The sequence below is a fragment of the Gymnoscopelus microlampas genome (genome assembly GCF_963454915.1).
Source record: "Gymnoscopelus microlampas genome assembly, chromosome: 8".
Taxonomy (NCBI): domain Eukaryota; kingdom Metazoa; phylum Chordata; class Actinopteri; order Myctophiformes; family Myctophidae; genus Gymnoscopelus; species Gymnoscopelus microlampas.
Window position 1 is genome coordinate 17,457,794 of NC_139945.1, and position 18,892 is coordinate 17,476,685.

General features: G+C 43.5%; 1 protein-coding gene across 1 annotated transcript in view; it reads right to left on the reverse strand.

Annotated features, from left to right (window-relative positions):
• The window catches only part of LOC311049868 (calpain-5-like), a 42,879-nt gene extending 26,731 nt beyond the window's left edge, over positions 1 to 16,148 (reverse strand). Inside the window, exons 1-3 of the mRNA XM_084063765.1 lie at positions 16,000 to 16,148; positions 10,688 to 10,846; positions 1,069 to 1,200 (exon numbers count right to left, since the gene is read on the reverse strand). Of these exons, the coding sequence (XP_083919891.1) occupies positions 1,069 to 1,200; positions 10,688 to 10,843 (288 nt within the window). The 5' untranslated portion in view covers positions 10,844 to 10,846; positions 16,000 to 16,148. The remainder of the gene's footprint in view (positions 1 to 1,068; positions 1,201 to 10,687; positions 10,847 to 15,999) is intronic.
• Positions 16,149 to 18,892: the final 2,744 nt, after the last annotated feature.

Genomic DNA, 18,892 nt, shown 5'->3' on the forward strand with positions numbered 1-18,892 from the left:
GATTTTAGATATTATACTTTTGGCTATTAAAAATAGCAGATCATACAACCTCACAGCACGTCACTTCGTGCCGCGCCGCAAGCTTGTAGATCTGTTATTTTTGAAAAATCTTGGACATTTGCGCAAATTTTTAAATAAAATATATTTTTTAAAGCAAAAATCTTTACATCTTTGCTTCTGGCCAATCTGGGGGTCCCTGAAACAACATATTTTGATGGGGGTCCGCGGCCAAATACATATCATGTTGGGGGTCCTTGACATGAAAAAGTTTGAGCACCGCTGATATAGCAACATATGTTTTTCAGGAAACTGTTAGGATTTAGAACACATTTCGTAGAATCGGCCTAAGGTCTTAAAGGGTTAAAATGAGGGCCAATGCTGAGACCTTGTGAAGCCAAATCACCACCGGCTAGAAGGACTACTCATTATGTTACAGACTACACCCTTAAAACACACACACACACACACACACACACACACACACACACACACACACACACACACACACACACACACACACACACACACACACACACACACACACACACACACACACACACACACACACACACACACACACACACACACACACACACACAGGTTTTGACGAGTCATCCCGCAAAGCAGGAGAAGATTGCCAAAGGAATTAGAAATCTCCTTTAGCAAACAATAGAAGTATTTGACAAATCCTTATAAATATGAATAAAGATACACTGAAAATCCAAGTCTTTCTCACACACGTACACACGCATGCACACGCACACGCACACGCACACGCACACACACGGTAAATATGGGCACATACTCAGTTACCATCCAGTAATGACCACCTCTCCCTCTTTCTCTCAATCTCTCCTCCATTCTCTCTTTATATCTCCTCCCTCCCACACACATTCTCTCTCTCGCCGAGGCAGAGGTTCTCAACCTATGGGTCGGGTCCCCAAATGGGGTCGCGGAAGGGTGAAGGTGGGGTCGCACATTGACAACTGAAAAAAATAACAATTTATCCATCCCCTTAATCATGTTTTTAAAAAACATCTCTCTCTCTCTCTCTCTCTCGTGTCTTACCTTCTGCCACAGAGCCTCTCTGGAGGCCAGGCTGGAGCATGCGGCTACGAACCAGCAGTTGCCCAGCTGGCCCTGGTGCAGGTCGTGGGCGCTGATGCCGTCCACAAACAGATGGGGGTCGGCACATAGCTCCTGGAGGATGAAGGGAGAGAGGCGGAGGTTAGGACAGATTGAGGGGAGAAAATTTGTGTTTTCCTAAAATGTAAAAAAAAGAATGAAGTTTAGTTTAATGACAGCTCTCAGAGCTTTCAGAGATTTCAGCTTTTAGCTAACTCTGCTTTTAGAAAGCATTTGGGTTGAGGGTTCTGATAAAAAGAGAGTAGGGAGGGAGGAAGAATAAGAGAGAGAGGAAGACAAACAAACAGACAGACAGACAGACAGACAGACAGACAGACAGACAGACAGACAGACAGATAGACAGGGCAAGTCACTGAATATGTTTTCATGGCTCTACGAAGGAATAATTAGTTGGGCGGAGTGATGGAGAGGCAGGGTGGTTCTCCTTATAGACTGCATGAACCACAACATCCCTGTGCCCACCCAGCTCATGTGCTACTGCATGTACAAGGGTCCCCGTGGCTGCTGCCCCCTCAGCCTCATTTCAGAGCAGCAATGCTGCGTGAAGAACGATGAAAGTCCCATGCTGCTCAGGTCTGGATCACAAGCCTTGCCACAGGTTGATGCACTATGTCACACTAGGGCACGTGGGTCCATAAATCAATGGGTTAATCCAGGGGCGTCACGGCCATTCACTGTGCGTACGACGCGACACCCTCACTCTCACAGATCTGTGATTTCATACCCCCCACTTATTGGAAAAAAGAAAAAATAATGTTTTGATAATAAATCGGTAAAATCAGGCAAACATATGAATTAAATAACCTAACCCTAACCCTAAAACCGAAATAAAGTAACCAAAACACGAAAAAAAAGTAACAAAATCTGCCCAAAAAACGCAAACTTTTGAAAATACAGAATTTGTTTACATTTGACAGTTACAAAATGTTTTTCACACTTTTTCAAAAATAGCAGATCTACAAGCCCATAGCGCGGCACTCGGTGCCGCGCTACGGGCTTGTACATCTGCTATTTTTGAATAGCCAAAGTGTAAAGTAAGGGGTATAGTCCACCGAAAGTCCACCCCCCCCCACCTTCTGAGAGCCTGTGACGTCCCTGGGTTAATCAGCATGTACTTCTTGTAAAAAGTCTGAACATTTGAGACAATTTCATAAGCTATGTTAACATCCTCCTTTTCTGTCACTCTGCTGCAGACTACTTTTGATGTGTCCTTGATAAAGTAATGAACCCCTACTCCAGTGGCTTGTATCACGGCACACCAGCTGGGCAGCAACCAGTTGCCAGGAAGGCTGGGAAGCTCCCAGTGGCCTGGCTAGGGATGAGATTATGTAAGATTTGATCTTATACCCTCATAAAAAACGTTTCAGATTATTTTATTGTGGTGAATTTCCATTATGGTGATAACGGTGAATATCCTCACCATTGCAGCTGGTGTTCCTTCTGAGAGAGTGTTCAGTGCCAGTGGGCACATTCACACGACAAAACCAGAACATGCTGACATTTTTGCACTTTTTACACATCTGTCTTGAAAAGGACCAAAGTTTGGCACGTTTCACTCTCTAGGCCACAAGGCTAGCTAGCTGGTGACAGAAAATCACCACAGCGTTGTTCAGGTTTTTCTGTTTCATTTTGACTAGTTCCAGTATGTTTTAGTGCCATTTGTAAGAGATTTAAAGCTGCACGAAAAAAACAAACAAACAAACATTAATTTAATGGTTAAAATAATGTCTCCCAACTTCCATTGAGAAATGTAGACCTTGATGTCAGGTAGGACAGCTATTGGATGACAAGTAGTACTGACTGACTGAAGCAATACCGTATCTCTCCTGAGTCCTGGCAAACAAAAAAAATCCGTCTTGGCAGATCAGTAGTTTGGTCTCCCATTGGTTCAGATCCCGCTTAGGTCATGAAACTTACAGATGGCAGCTTTAACCCATTAAGGCCTGAGTCCGATTCTTAAAATGTTTTCTAAATCCTAACAGATTTTTGAAAAAAATATAAAAACAAATTTTTCACGATTTTTCAAAAATAGCAGATCTACAAGGCCAAATAAATCTAAAGTGACACAGATGCGTTCCAGGTAGCATATTTTGTTATTATCGGGACAATATTTAGAATTGCTATCGTTTCGGCCAGGATCATCATGACATTTTCCCATTGCCTAGGCCTGACCATCAGTGGGAAAACATTGAAGGTTGTAGGTGATGTGAATGTGTATACCTGTATTTAATGAGGCAGGTTGCTGGTTGAAAAAAAGAGCGAATGTGCTTGGTGAACCATCAGTGGGTGGGTAAATAACTATTTTTCAAAAATATATTTAGAAGAAAGAAACATTCTCCAGGAGGAGTGATGCCCTTTAAATCTTCAAAGAAGAATTAACTACAGGCCACAGAGAGGCAGACTGATAGGACTGCAGCCAAATGACAGAGATGGCATAAACCAATACCACACACCCACACACACCCTTCAAGATCACAGCATATACACACACACACACACACACACACACGCACGCACACACGCACCCTGGCTGGAAGATCACAGCGCACACACACATACCCTTCAAGATCTCCGAATACACATGCACGCATACGTGCGGGCCCGGGCACACAAAAACACACACACACACACACACACACACACACACACCCTGGAAGATCACAGCTCACACACAGGCACACAAGCACACACACACACACACACACACACACACACACACACACACACACACACACACACACACACACACACACACACACACACACACACACACACACACACACACACACACACCCTTCACACACCCTTCACATAAGGTAAAATCCTCAGTGTTAATCTATCCATTTGTAAACTACGTATGTAGCTGCAAGCTGCAAGCCGGAACATATTTTAATGAATAAAATGTTATTCTAACCAATCTGTATGTATGGTAGAGTGTGTTAATCAATATAACTAGTACATCTACAGTGGTTGGAGGTGCTGTCCTTCTTTACTCTTCCACTGAGACATTTAGACCCTGGTGTGTCGGGTAGGACCCCTACTTGTTGGCAAGTAGTAGTATCTGCTCCATTGTCATTTATTGACGACGTTTTGAGCCAATGCTCTTCTTCAGGTCAAACTTGAGATGGGTGTAGTTTGTACCCCAGCCACATAAATAGACACCCACAGGTCACGTTATTAATTGGTGGGTGGAATATAAGAAACTATAATATCCTCCAAAGAAACCTGATTCTCAATTACCGGTATTTGATTAATCTACATGAGCAAGATTAAGTCATTTGGTTTTAAATATCGGTTTCGATATATTTTCGGTTAATTGTCCAGCCATGCATGCATCTTACACTGACACACCAAGACTCTACTACTGTAGTACTATTCTAGTATTTCTAATCAAAAGCAGACAGTGACAATAGTAATGCTATCAATAATCAGTATCAGAATAAAACATTGGTTATGTCAATGCAGTCTGTGGTCATGATTGAATCCATGTTTACATCATTATCTGATTGGCACACATCATTTTTCTTGTACAAATTCTTCAAAGACACACACACACGCACCACACACACGCACGCACGCACGCACGCACGCACGCACGCACGCACGCACACAAAACCACCAGGTGACAGGGAGTGGAGAAATAGCATATGGGTGGATCTGTTTACCTTATTTCCCAACAGTGGTGTTTTCATTCTCCCTTCCTCTCCCTCTCTCCCTCTCTTTCTCTCTCTCACACGACACACACACACACACACACACACACGCACACGCACACGCACACACTCTGTGTGTTGTCCTAGCAATTACGTTTTTAATGGCATCTGTATAAGTTTGCATCTCTCTGTCTCTCTGTCTCTCCTAATATATAGTCAAATATTAGTCTGATATCTTCCTCCATATCTCTCTCCCACTGTTCCCATCCCACTGTGATACCCACACCTCTGTTTTCCTGCATGTGTCTCTCTCCCATTCTGTCATATCTCTCTCTCTCTCTCTCTCTCTCTGTGTCTCTGTGTGTATGTGTGTGTGTGTGTGTGTGTGTGTGTGTGTGTGTGTGTGTGTGTGTGTGTGTGTGTGTGTGTGTGTGTGTGTGTGTGTGTGTGTGTGTGTGTGTGTGTGTGTGTTTGTCAGGGATGATCAGTTCTTTGGAATGGATCATCACATTCTCTGTTCTCTGTTCTCTGTTCCGTCCACACCCTGGACAGATCAATCAAACTGATCGATTTGGGGCGCCTTGCATTTCCTTCACAATCTTTGGGCGGCATAGATCATTAATGATTTACACTAATGGTCCATTATGGTCTTGGCTTATCTCTACAGCTGTAAATGGCTTGCACTAAAGTATTAGCCACTGGTATCAGATAATCTTTGTAAGCTTAGATAGTTAGAGGGATACAAATAAATCTAGGGTTAGCACTCCCAAGACAGAATCCCTGCTTTGCCAGAGGAGATATTGAATGTATGAGCTTCAGGACCTTGGTATCCTACCTGACACCAGGGTCTAAATCAATGGAAGAGTAGGGAGACAGCGCCCTAGATGTACTAGTTATTAATTATTTTCTATATCTTTGCACTTTCTGGCAGTACACAGTTTGATTGAGTCTATATCTGTTCCATGCTTGTCGCTGAAATTAACATCAATTTGCTCAAAATGTCTATCTTCTCGCATTAGACAGAAGAGGAAATGTTTTATTACAAAGCTATCGAAATGTTTTCACGTTTTCCAGAAAACCGTCTTCATCATGTCTCTATTGACCATATTCACACGGTGGCCATTTTGGAATTTTACATTGAAAGTGCCACCCCGTTGCCGTGACAACCGGGGTGGCACTTCATTAACTTAATAGCAATATGGCCGCCGTGTGAATATGGTCTATTGTCGTGAAAGTGAATTGACTCTTTTGGCTCTGGCTGGAGCAGCATTCATTCCTATAGCCGTCCTTGGCCCCTCCCTATTGAGCTAACACGGTGCACTTGTGTCTTTGTGTGAACACGCACGTTGCACGCACACAGACATGCACACAAACACAGCCAGCAGTAGCGGACTGTTTATTCCCATGGCTGCTCAGATGGTCCTGATGGTGAGTGCTCGGAGTGCTCATTAAGACCTGGAACTGTGTCATTTTTAGATTTGAGCTAAAAAGCATTATTTTACACTTTGGGCTATTCAAAAATAGCAGATGTACAAGCTCATAGCGCGGCACCGAGTGCCGCGCTACGAGCTTGTAGATCTGCTATTTTTGAAAAATCGTGAAAATGTGTGCAAATCTTTGAATATATATATTTTTAACTCATAGTAACTCAAATTTGATTTTAACTCAAATCTTTGCTTCTGGGGGGTCCCTGGAACACAATATTTTGATGGGGGTCCGCGGCCAAATAAATATAATTTTGGGGGTCCTTGACATGAAAAAGATTGAGCACCACTGATATAGAAAACATATGTTTTTCAGAAAACTGTTGAGATTTAGGAGACATGTAGAATCGGCTTCAGGTCTCAATGGGTTAAGGGTCTTGCTGAGCGATACTTCGACACATGGGAGGGCCAGGAGGCGAAAGGGTGACTTTCTGATTACCACACCCCTCTACCCACTAAGCTAGAGAGAATTCAACAGTAAGGACGTAGTAGCCTAAACAATGTGATATGAAACACTTTGGCTTATCACAAAGTCATAATGGTGCCAGTACAACAGGATCATATTTCAAAGAGACCAGTGGTCTGAATCAGAGGAAACACTCCCGGACGCAGCCACTATACTGCACAAAAGAAACAGCATTCAAAATTAGATCGACAATGGTTGAACAGTTAAATAACTAAATTATAATCACATTTTGGACTGTGGAAGGCTGAGTCAAATCGTGTCTGGGTGACCACCAGCTCATGGCACAGATCTAACAAATCAAGGGTTTAAATCCACAATCCTAACATCTTAATGTTTTTTTTAATCAATCTGTATGTAGGTGGTCTAGTATCTACTAGTATCTAAAGGATAATTGATTGAGGTCATGTGATCAGTGACATACGCAGGGTGTACTCCCCCTCAGCCAAAAGTACACCCTGCGTATGTCACTGATCATATGACCTCAATCAATTATCCAGTTCTAGGCAACATAGAGGGGGGGGGGGACTTTTTTCTTATTTCCACACAACAGCTGTAAGGTGTATTAAAGACATAGTTCGATGTTGAAAATGAGTGGTCTTCCCCTTTAAGAGCGCTCTGTGTTTTAGCGGGCTCATCAACCTCTTGGAGTGAGAGCGGCATTTTTGCATTACTGTGTGTGGGGGCGGGACCATTGTAAATTGACATTTTGGGGGCTCCCGTCATGTCATTTTACAAGTGGTGTTGCCACTTGGTTGAGTGGTAGGCTCTAATCCCAGGTAGAAAATTAAAAGCACGGAATGCAGCTTTAAAAGCCACCCTTATTAGGCAGGTTGAAGGAATTAGGCTAAATCATTCAAATCAGCAAGCACTTTCCTTTTGGAACGAAGTGGTTTTAGTGTTAGAAAGAATGCTAGAAATCACATCCCAGTACACAATATTAGACACAACTATGTAAACCTTCCTGCTGTGACATATGTACTGCCTCACAACCGTGTTGTGAGCATATAGATCATCTATTTTTGAAACATTTTCACCTATAATAACGCCCAAAATAAGGACACCAGGTTCAATGTGGGTCTGTGGGGTTTTTATAAACATCTAACCAATGAAAAATATTAACACAAATCTGTGACTAAATAATAACTACACTGGATCCACTGGAACAAACGCAAGGTTCTCTTTTTCTGAAATGTAACGGTTTTGGACATACAAGGTTTCCAACCGACGGCAACGATAAGCACATCCTTCCATTGTGTAAACATTCTGTGAGTTTGGCTACGAGCTTGAAAGTTCACCTTATGTAATAGACCTCTGTGGAATGCAATCACTCCAGTAACATCACATGAACAAAAAGTAGCAGAATGAAAAAGAGATACTTAAGAGTTTATATTTCTAGTCATATTAGTTCTTTATTGAATCAAATAAGCTTGGTATTACCCATAGCTGTATGTAAGTGTTTTGTTGTTATTCCAACATGCTCTACGTGAGGGTTTCCTAAGAACCAGTGGTTCCCAAACTTTTAAGCTCAAGACCAAAAAGAGAAATTTGACGATTGCCAGGGACCCAAACTAGCAGGGGCGCCGATATTTATAAGCTCTAGCGGGTGCCCAACAAGGCACACATGCACGCGCGCTGTGTGCCCCGTTCGCACACGCGCGAAATATTTTGCGGGTTTTGGTCGGGTAATTGACTTTTTTGGGGGGGTTTTGTAACTTTATTTCGGTTAATTTGGTTGTTCAGTGGCGATCTTTTTTTTTTTTTACCAGCACCCAGTGGGTGCTCCTTACCCACAGTGGGTGCTTTAGCCCCCGGGCACCCACGGTATCGGCGCCCTTGCAAACTAGTGAAAATAGCAGCTCTACAAGCTCACAACGCGTCGCTTTGCACCGCGTTGTGAGCATAGAGTTGCTATTTTCACTACTTAAAAAAATATATATATATTTCTTTATGGGAATTATTGGATTTTTTAAATGTATTTATGATATACTTTTGAAAAATTGATGAAATTTAATTTTTAATAGTTGTTTTTACATGATGAAAAGTTGCAATTTCTTTAGTTTAAACAGTTTTTTAATCTTTTGAAATAATATATATTTAATTTTAATTGTAGGAATAAAAAAAGGGGAAATTTACTCGCGACCCATAAAAATTGGTCCACGACCCAAACATGGGTCCCAACCCACTGCTTGGGAAACAGTGGGTCAGGAATCAAAAATTGGCCACGAGATGTGCTGACAGGGGTCATAGTCAAACAGCAACTTTAACCACATTAGCCCTGGCGTCGCTATTTTGGGCATTCCATTATAGGATATAGCCGATGTACAAGCTCACAACGTGTTGTGATGTGATGCATTGTGCGTTTGTAGGTAGGCTATTTTTGCTATTTGTTGTACAAAGGGCTTACATAAATGGTTAATAAACTAATATTCAGCAATGTGATACTTTGGGTGCCGACTTCTTGGTTTCAGGGCAAACCAGTTGAGAACGACTGCTCTGGGTCTTTCCTTACAATAGACAATAGAAGTAAGAATAATGATTGCTAATTGGTAGGTGACGTCATAGAGGCAATCAGCTTACACAACATCACTGATAACCTGCAATTACTGATACACCCAGGTGCCTGAAGGTGAGTCACACTGTGAAGCAAGCAGGGTGGGGTGGGGGTTGTTCAGGAAATGGACAGGTGAGGAAGTGACCTATCAGGCTCATCTGTGCTTAATTCACCCCTATACCTTTAGGCACCTTTGTCGGAACCAGCGATTCCCGACCTGTGGGTCGGGCCATAGAGTTAAAAAATAATAGAGAGGTAACGGAGATCCCCACCCATTAACTTGTATGGAGTTGCTCACCCAGCGCATACTCCCTTTTCACCCCTTCTCCCGGGTTTGGAAATGTGAGTCGAGCCCATTGGTCGAAACCGTTTTCGCTCGTTCATGTGTCTAGCCCCAGCCGTACTAAGCTGCAGTACCTATGATTGGCGGTGCGAAGCGACGCCTTTTGAGCTTGTAGATCTGCTAATGTTGCTATTTTTTTATTTGAATAGCCTACTGAATTTTCATTTTTTTTTAGATATGAGGTTTCCACCCGACAGAGACAGTATACTGTAGCTGTAGAAGAATCGGTGGTGGTCGATGATGGTGCTGGAACACACCTAACAGAAACATCACCACTGCCTGTTCAAACATTTGATCACAGAGCAAAGGTTGAGGACACACACACTGTCACACACACACACACACACACACACACACACACACACACACACACACACACACACACACACACACACACACACACACACACACACACACACACACACACACACACACACACACACACACACACACACACACACACACACACACACACACACACACACACGCACACTCACGCACACACGCATGCACGTACACTCATACATATACAAGCATGAACAGAGACACATACACACACACAGACTGTGACATGACAAATGCACACAAGCATACACACATGAAGATCAATGTTTGAATGAGATACACACTATAGGGGGGCATTCCTTGAATTCCTGCTTCTATTCATGCCTTCATGAGAGCCCCCCCCACACAGCCATGCTGCTCAACCAGCGGCTGTGGGCCCCCTATAACTCATATAACCCCCCCTCTCTCTCTCTCTGTCTCTCTCCACCATAGGGATGAGTAAAAGAAATAAAGATATACACAACCATATCATTTGTGTACATAATGTGACTATGTACACGCACACACACACACACACACACACACTGCTGGGTTCAAATGCTATGTGTACATGGTTTTAATATTTCTGAGAGCAGATCCCCTCCAACCACACACACACACACACACACACACACACACACACACACACACACACACACACACACACACACACACACACACACACACACACACACACACACACACACACACCCTCCTCACCTTGGGTCTCTTCCAGGTGACGCGGCCGATGCGGTTGTCCTGGTAGAACAGCGAGCGGTCAGCAGCAGGAAACAGGGGGTCCTCAAACAGAACCCCAGTCTGCTGGCACCGCCTCCTCAGGTCTGAGTAGGACTGACCCTCGTACGGGACCACCATCACCTGTAGGAACAACACACCCACTGTGATGTAAGGTCATTACAGTTTGGAAAATGTCATTACTTTTTATTCTTGTTTTGTTTTGACTCTCTCCCTTTTGATTTTCAATTCAGTTAAATAGAAATGTTTGTCCAATTCAAGCTTTCGTTATTTTGTCTGTTTTAGTTAACTATAATAACCCTGACCCACAGACAGACAGACAGACAGACAGACAGACAGACAGACAGACAGAGCTGAGAGAGAGATGAAGCAGGGACCCCCTCTATATTGTATAAAATTGTGTTTCAGATAAACCTTTGCTGCTCTTTTTTCCCTCTACATATATAACTCTTTGCCAAAAAATAGCAGATCTACAAGCTCACAACGCCGCTATTTTTTGGCTAAAGTTCTCCTCAGAAAAGGGATGCTAGGGTTCAAGTGGTTAAGGGAAAAAAAATCATATCACACAAAGATTTGGCGGACCCCCTGTAGTAACTCTGAGGACCCCCTAGGGGTCCCGGACCCCCTGTTGAAGACCCCTGAACTAAACATCACTTGTCTCCCCTGGGCTGGCCTCTTCAACTCAAAGCAATTATGCTGGGTAAAACATTCTATAAAGATAGATTTTAGAGGAATATGAAATAATATGAAATATGAACGTGTGCGTGCGTCCACATGCACAAATGTGCACAAATGTTATCTCCTAACAGCGTATGGGGTAAAACAACTCACAAAAATGAATCCTCTATGTTTTATCTCCTCATTGTTGGGATAAACCCAGGTGCACTATGAATCATCACACAGCCAAGATAAGTCAAGCATCATGGTATGTAGAAATTATAAGCATTCAATAAAATACACATACAGAGACTACAAATAGGCGCAACACGCACGCGCACGCACACACACACACACACACACACACACACACACACACACACACACACACACACACACACACAGAGAGGTTTATAGGTTCATCCTGTTGGCAGGCAGCTGGGTGCAGGAATGAACCATTATCTGACAGAGCAGCTGGCAACTAAATGAACTGTTGGAGAAAGTAGCTACAATCAGAGGACAAGACATGCTGAATCCTTCAAAAACACTGAAGAACAGTTACTGAATGAACAGTAAGAACTGTAAAGTCCATTATATGGGTCCATGTTTACACTCTCAGACTCACACTGTCTTTTATTACAGTGAAGCTGAAGCCAGGCCCAGTTGAAGAGAAGTCCTGTTCAGTGAGCGAGCTTAGCTTAGAGTGCTTGGAATAGATTTAGGATTGCTACTCATTTGTGTGTAATGAGAGACACATGTTCTGTGTTTGTTTGTGTGTGTGCATGTGTGTGTGCATGTGTGTGTGTGTGTGTGTGTGTGTGTGTGTGTGTGTGTGTGTGTGTGTGTGTGTGTGTGTGTGTGTGTGCGTGCGTGCGTGCGTGCGTGCGTGCGTGCGTGCGTGCGTGCGTGCGTGCGTGCGTGCGTGCGTGCGTGCGTGCGTGCATGTGTGTGAATTTCAGCGTCTCGTTTATCAGATTCATCACTGACTAAGAATAAGATTATACCGTATGCTTTTCTCTATGCGTGTCTATTAGTGCGTGTTGCATATTGTGTGTGTCTGTGCAAGAACCTTTTCAACTGTTGAAGACTGTGTACAATGAATGTAAAACACTTTATTTATCTGATCCCTCTGTCTATTTGCATTCTAATAGCTGTCCACTCTACCCACAGTCATCAATTATATAAGGATTTGCAACAAGGATATCCTCCTTTTCAGCACGCACGCACGCACGCACACGCACACACACACACACACACACACACACACACACACACACGTCATACAAAAGACGCAAGGAAAAGTAGCCAGTCGGTCACATGACAGGAAAATAAAACAGAAACTCCCAATCATGTTGAACTAAGGATTGCCAGCAAAAGCAAACACGTCTGACATCAAACACAGACAAATCCTCACAGTGTCAATTCAACTCTAGGTCCATTTGGTTCCATTTGTATACTACCAGATGTTAAATTAAGACTTAGGATTTTGCAGTGTACACTACTGCTGACATAACTGCCAAACCATTACAGCTGCACTATGCATCCAAATTAAAAAATATTGTGATTAATGTTTTTGCATATATTTTGCATTTACGCATTATCAGCCAAGTGTTTTCACTACAGGAAACCGTTCTTATTGATGACACTGGCACCCTTCCACTGAGGAAGCAGGTCTGGTTCACTGCCTTGCTCAAGAGGGCTGTGATTTGATGCCTGTTAATGTGGCTGCTAACGTCAAATGTGGGATCGAACCTTATAGGGGCTGTGTAAGGGATATTTCTTGTTTACCTTGCTGGCCTAGGATCAAAGGCTTCCTTCATTGAACTTTTCAACTGACTACGGACAGTGGACAGCTGTCCGTAGTAAACTCTACTTTATTAATGAAAAACCTGAAACTGTCACATCAGCATCACAGGAAACAGCACAAAAATGTACAAGGAGCCAGGACAAATCTATATTTATAACAAACTGTACATAATGATGTACATTTAAATTAATGTTTTGTTTTCTATCATTGGGCCTAAAGGCAAATTGTCTGGACATGAAGATGGTTTTCAAGCAGGCTCCAGATCCTAACTGTGCCATCCCACATTCTGGTTACCACGGTGATAGTTTATGGGATGTAGTGTGGGCCAGTACGTAATCATGTTAGTGTCATTTAAGGATGAGAAACAGAGAGAGAGAGAGAGAGAGAGAGAGAGAGAGAGAGAGAGAGAGAGAGAGAGAGAGAGAGAGAGAGAGAGAGAGAGAGAGAGAGAGAGAGAGAGAGAGAGAGAGAGACACACACAGAGACAGAGACAGAGAGGGAGAGAGAGAGAGAGACGGACAGAGACAGAGACAGAGAGACAGAGAGAGTGAGATGACAGATGACAAGAAAAGACAGAGGACAGAAGACCTGGGATCTACCTAACTCTTGTGTCTCAGGGGAGACATAAGAGTGATTCTGTCGCACTCTTAGACCAGCAGACTATAGCAGAAGACTATAGTATAGTATAGTTCAGGAGGTGTGTGTGTATTAACCAACACACCATCAACTGTCAGGGACCAAATTAACGTTTTCAAGATCCATTCATAACATTGGAGCATTATCCAGTGTGCAGACTCTATTCTATTCTATTGTGATGTTTGCTTCTGCCCAGCACTTGGCTTTTTAAACTGTGGATGTGCGCACTTTATTCACTTGTTTATTTCCCTAAATTACCACAACACAACCATCGTGACTATGGAATGACTCATTGTCAGCTGAGGCATAGGGAATAGGGAATGAGAAATAACACACACTCATAAACCCATCAACATCTGCATTATATCAGTACATGTTCTTGCTAGCTATACAGTTGTCTAGCACTGGCACTGCCTCTATAACCACATGTGTAGAGTATGTTATAAATATTCAAATCTAGGCCTAAATGTACAACATAGAAACTCTCCTCTCTGTTTCCCTCTCCTCAGATGACCCGGTTTGTTTTCTTCTGAAGCTGTGTTTTCCAACTGGAGCATGTCACTGACAGGCTATTAGTCTAAAGGAGGTAGAGGTCCCAGCGACAGAAATGGAACAGTCTAAAATAAGCATCTTAACCAGTCTGTTACAGGAGAATGATGCACATTAAATGGTGAAGTGAGTGTATTAGTTCAACTAACAGGTTTAATTACACCACACAGGACAGCTTGTAAAGAAGGGTGTGTTTTAAAGAGGGGGTGTTTTGTGTTGTGAGACTACACACGTCTGAAGGAAAGCTTGCCATGGGCTTTGATTGATTGATTGATTGATTGATTGATTGATTGAATACTTTATTTAGAAAGACATGGAAACAGTACATGGAAGTACAATTCACAATACAAGGTCCTCTAAACTGGATCGGTCATAAAAGCACAGTGGCTTATTTAAAATAAGATCCCCATGCACTCATGGAACACAGCCATGAAATGGAACACAGCCTGCTACTGCTAGGAAGAGAGTCACCTGTCCAAATCACTCAAGAGTCAAAACCACCCGTTACTATGCTCTACACTGCTACTGTACTTATACAGCCCTTCAATAGCCTTCCACCAAGCGTGTTCAATGACAATCAATGGCCTATATTTGCCTTTATAAACAGCTCACATATCTATCCCCAGAAGTACGCTTTTAATGTGTAAGTGCCCGCATGTTAAAGGCAATTTAAGTCCAATATATTCCTTGTGAATGAATTGGAGCAACAACAAGATAGAGATATCTATATGTTTTTGCACTACAGCACAGCACCAGGAATGTTTAGACCCAAGAAGCGGGAGTAGCCATTACTAGCCAACATGTGTAGTATGTGTATGTTCAAGATCAAGACAAGAGAGACAGTCAGATCTTGACTCATCCTGGGTAATACATGCTGTGAGAAGAGAAAATACCAGCCAAACATGGGTGTGGTTACATGTGTGGGAGTTGGCACTAACAGACAGAATTATGCCACAGTATTATTACAGTACAGTAGCTTACAAGAGCACACGGCCTGGTTCGTGTGGTAAATGGGTGGCCTTTTGGTATAGTTCTACAACTATAACATAAGTTTAGTTTAGTGTAGCCTACTGCACGTTTACAAAACAGTAGCCTTGGATCGAGAATATCATGTATTTGATGTAGTCTGACTTTTGCCTTAGGCCTAAAGTACGAAAGCAAAAGTCAGACTCGATCAAAAACACATCTATGATACAAATACGTAAGTCTTGATCCAAGGCTAATAAAGCAGTAATAACGTGCTGCAAGCATCTTCTGTACAAAGAATGCGAACAAACAAGATGCGCGAAAGTTAAAATGGTAAAATGTTATAGCTGTTTAGTGACTTCAGCTGGAAGCACTTTATACAGTCTTGAAAAACTCTGAGAGACTACAATGTAACTAGTTTCAGATCAGCATAGTATTTCACAACAGCCATACGAGTGGAGACTTTAAGGTAACGATAGAGTTCAGCATGGGCGCGCCACTATAGCTGTAGAATACAACTCTCGTAGACGTATTTATGATTCTGAGGTTTTCAATCTATTGATTGAAACGAGAGTTGTATTCTACAGCTAGGCGCACCACCACTGTAACAACAGCCAGGGGGGAACCGTTTTCCATCATCATTAGTTTTAATTAGTCGTACCTCGGAAAGTTACGTGTCGCTTCCTCCTGTCCTGTGTGCGTCGTTGTGTTTTCAGGGGGTCTCCAGGGTCTGCAACGAGCTCTCGCTTTATTGTCCCCACGGTCTGCTGTCTGTCTGCTGTAGGGGATGCAGCACGGAACTACTGCATCACTGGCTCTTTCTTTCAACACACACACCCCTATGCGCGCGCATGCACACACTCATATGCATGCGCGCACGCACGCACGCACGCACACACACACACACACACACACACACACACACACACACACACACACACACACATACACGAAGGAGGAGCAAACAAGGGGCACAGTGGAACAGTGGCCAAGTTTTAAACTACGAGCCTACTACCACTACTAGTTCATGTACAATATAAAACAAACAAATAAACAACGTTACAATAAGTACGACACGTTAAAGGGATAGTTCACCCTAAAAAAATCGATTAGTCACCCCATGGAGACTTGAATTCATGGATATTTTTTGTACGCAAATAATTTGATGATCAGTGGACCGGTAGGCAGCCGGTCATCACATTATTGGCCTAGGAATGCGACAAAAACAAACAAATATCCATGAATTCAAGTCTCCATGGGGTGACTAATGAATGGAAAAAAAGTAACATTGGGGGTGAACTATCCCTTTAAGTTAAATTCCTGTTTAATGTGGATGTATTTATATGTGATAGGCTATTGATTTATTTGCAACTTTCACAAAAAGATGCAAACGCGGTTCACAGAAAATAGCAAAAACAGTAAACAAACTAAGCCTAATAAAATCCATGTCATGGACATAAAATAGGTCCAAATTAAATGGCAGATTAAAAAGGTAGGACTGCAGCATTCTGAGTTCAGGACTTTTGGAAAACATGATGAAGGCAGAGGCAGAAAAGATGGAAAATGACAACGGAAAGTTTCAATTCCTACCGGTTGATCTGGGTGATTTCCTAGCAGACTAGTGACCTCTGGTGGCTTTCAGGTAGTAATGCAAAAAAAAGGTTTCATTCAATGCAAACTGGTGTGGTGTGATTTGAATTTAACCATTAAACCCCCTATGGGTAATCGGAGTCTCTCAGGGTTCAATACCAGTATATTTTCTGCAATGCAACGCAACACATGTGTTTGTGTGTTTAATAATAATAATAATTGTAATAATAGTAATAATAATAATAATAGCTCAGATTTATATAGCGCTTTTCTATAGGTACCCAAAGTCACAAAAATAATATTCTTAAAAAGTTAAAGCTCTATTCTGATAGTTATTTCATACAGGATGATGGTGTACCTGCTAGGCCTTGGCCTGTCGCACCTCCAAAGGTGCCGATGGAGGACTATGCATGGCAGGGGCTTCCGCTTCCCTGAGCCAGGCCTAAACCTGACCGCATACCAAAACAGTTGAGCTGCAGGGTCTTCAGCTGGGGACCACCTTTCATTGATGTTTCGCCCCTTACCCAGAACATCTCCTGGTGGCGGGGCAGTGAACAGGGACGTCTCCCTGACACCACCTGCAGCTCAACTTATTTTGATGTTCCCCCCCAAGTCTTGTCTCGTCGTCTCAGCCAGAGCCAGTGGCTTGCTTTCTCTGCTTCCTCCGATAGCTCTTTGGTGGCTTTGCTCAGTCTGGCTCCCCGTAGGCCCACGTCTCTGAGCAGGCGTGACGTGGAACTGCCAACGAAGCCCCTGGCTCCCACCTCCACCGGGTACGTCCTCGCAGTCCATCCGCTTTCCCTGCACTCCGCAACCAGGTCTGCATATTTTGCCCTCTTCCTTTCGTAGGCAGCTTCCAGACCCTCCTCCCATGGCACTGTCAACTCAACCAGCAGTACTGACTTCACCGCTGCTGACCACAGCACCACGTCGGGTCTTAAAGTGGTGGTACAGATTTCCTGTGGGAACTGGAGCTGTCTACCCAGGTCCACTTCCATCTTCCACTCCACCCCTGGTGTTAACAGCTTGGAGGGTGGTAATCTCTTGCTGGAGTGTTCTGCAGGTTTCCCCTGCCTGTGGAAGTGGATCCCATGTTGGCTCCTTGATGGACCCTGGTTGTTCGCCTCCTGCCGGCTTTTCTCCAGCACCTCTGCCAGCTTCCTGAGCACTTGGTCGTGCCGCCATGTAAGTCGACCCTGTGTCAGAGCTGTTTTACATCCTGACAGGACATGCTGGAGTGAGGCATTGGTGGTCCCGCAGAGGTCACAGGATTGCTCTGTTCCAAACCACTGATGGAGATTTCGAGGGCTTGGGAGCGTGTCGCAGGTCGCTCTAATGAGGAAACTGAGTCGATTTTGTGGCATTTTCCAGAAGTCTGCCCAGTTGATTGCTCGACTCGCGACATCCTCCCAGGTAGTCCACCGCCCCTGCTGCCCCTGTGCCACAGACTTTACTCTGAGCTCCTCCTGTTCTATTCTGGTAACCTCGGCAACAACAAGATCCTTCCTCTCCTTCCCGTTTGCCTTGGACCATAGAATAGGTGGGTCGCTCCATCCAAGGCCTGCCCGCCCTGTTTGGACCCTGCCCACGACCTCTTGATGTTGCAGTCTGCCCATCACCTTCTGCACCTCCTCCTCAGCCCTCCATTTCCTTCCAGTCGCAACTCTAACATTTGCTTCTGCCACTGTCCTGTCGGCGGAGTCCCTTAATTCCATCACCAGTCTTGCCTCCTCCATAGTAATCATTAGAGCATTTGTTCAGTATCAGGGGTCTTCCCTTCTCTTCAGCTCTTTAGTAAACAGAAAAGAACATTTCTGGTACAGGACGTGACACCAATTTTCTAATCAGGAGAGAGAACTATCAGTTTACATTTTGTAGGGTTCTCGTTCCAATTTTGTCTGCTCTTTTTTGTTTTTGTTACAGCTGGTGGCCGTTGGTATTATTATTGTTATTAGTATTATTTG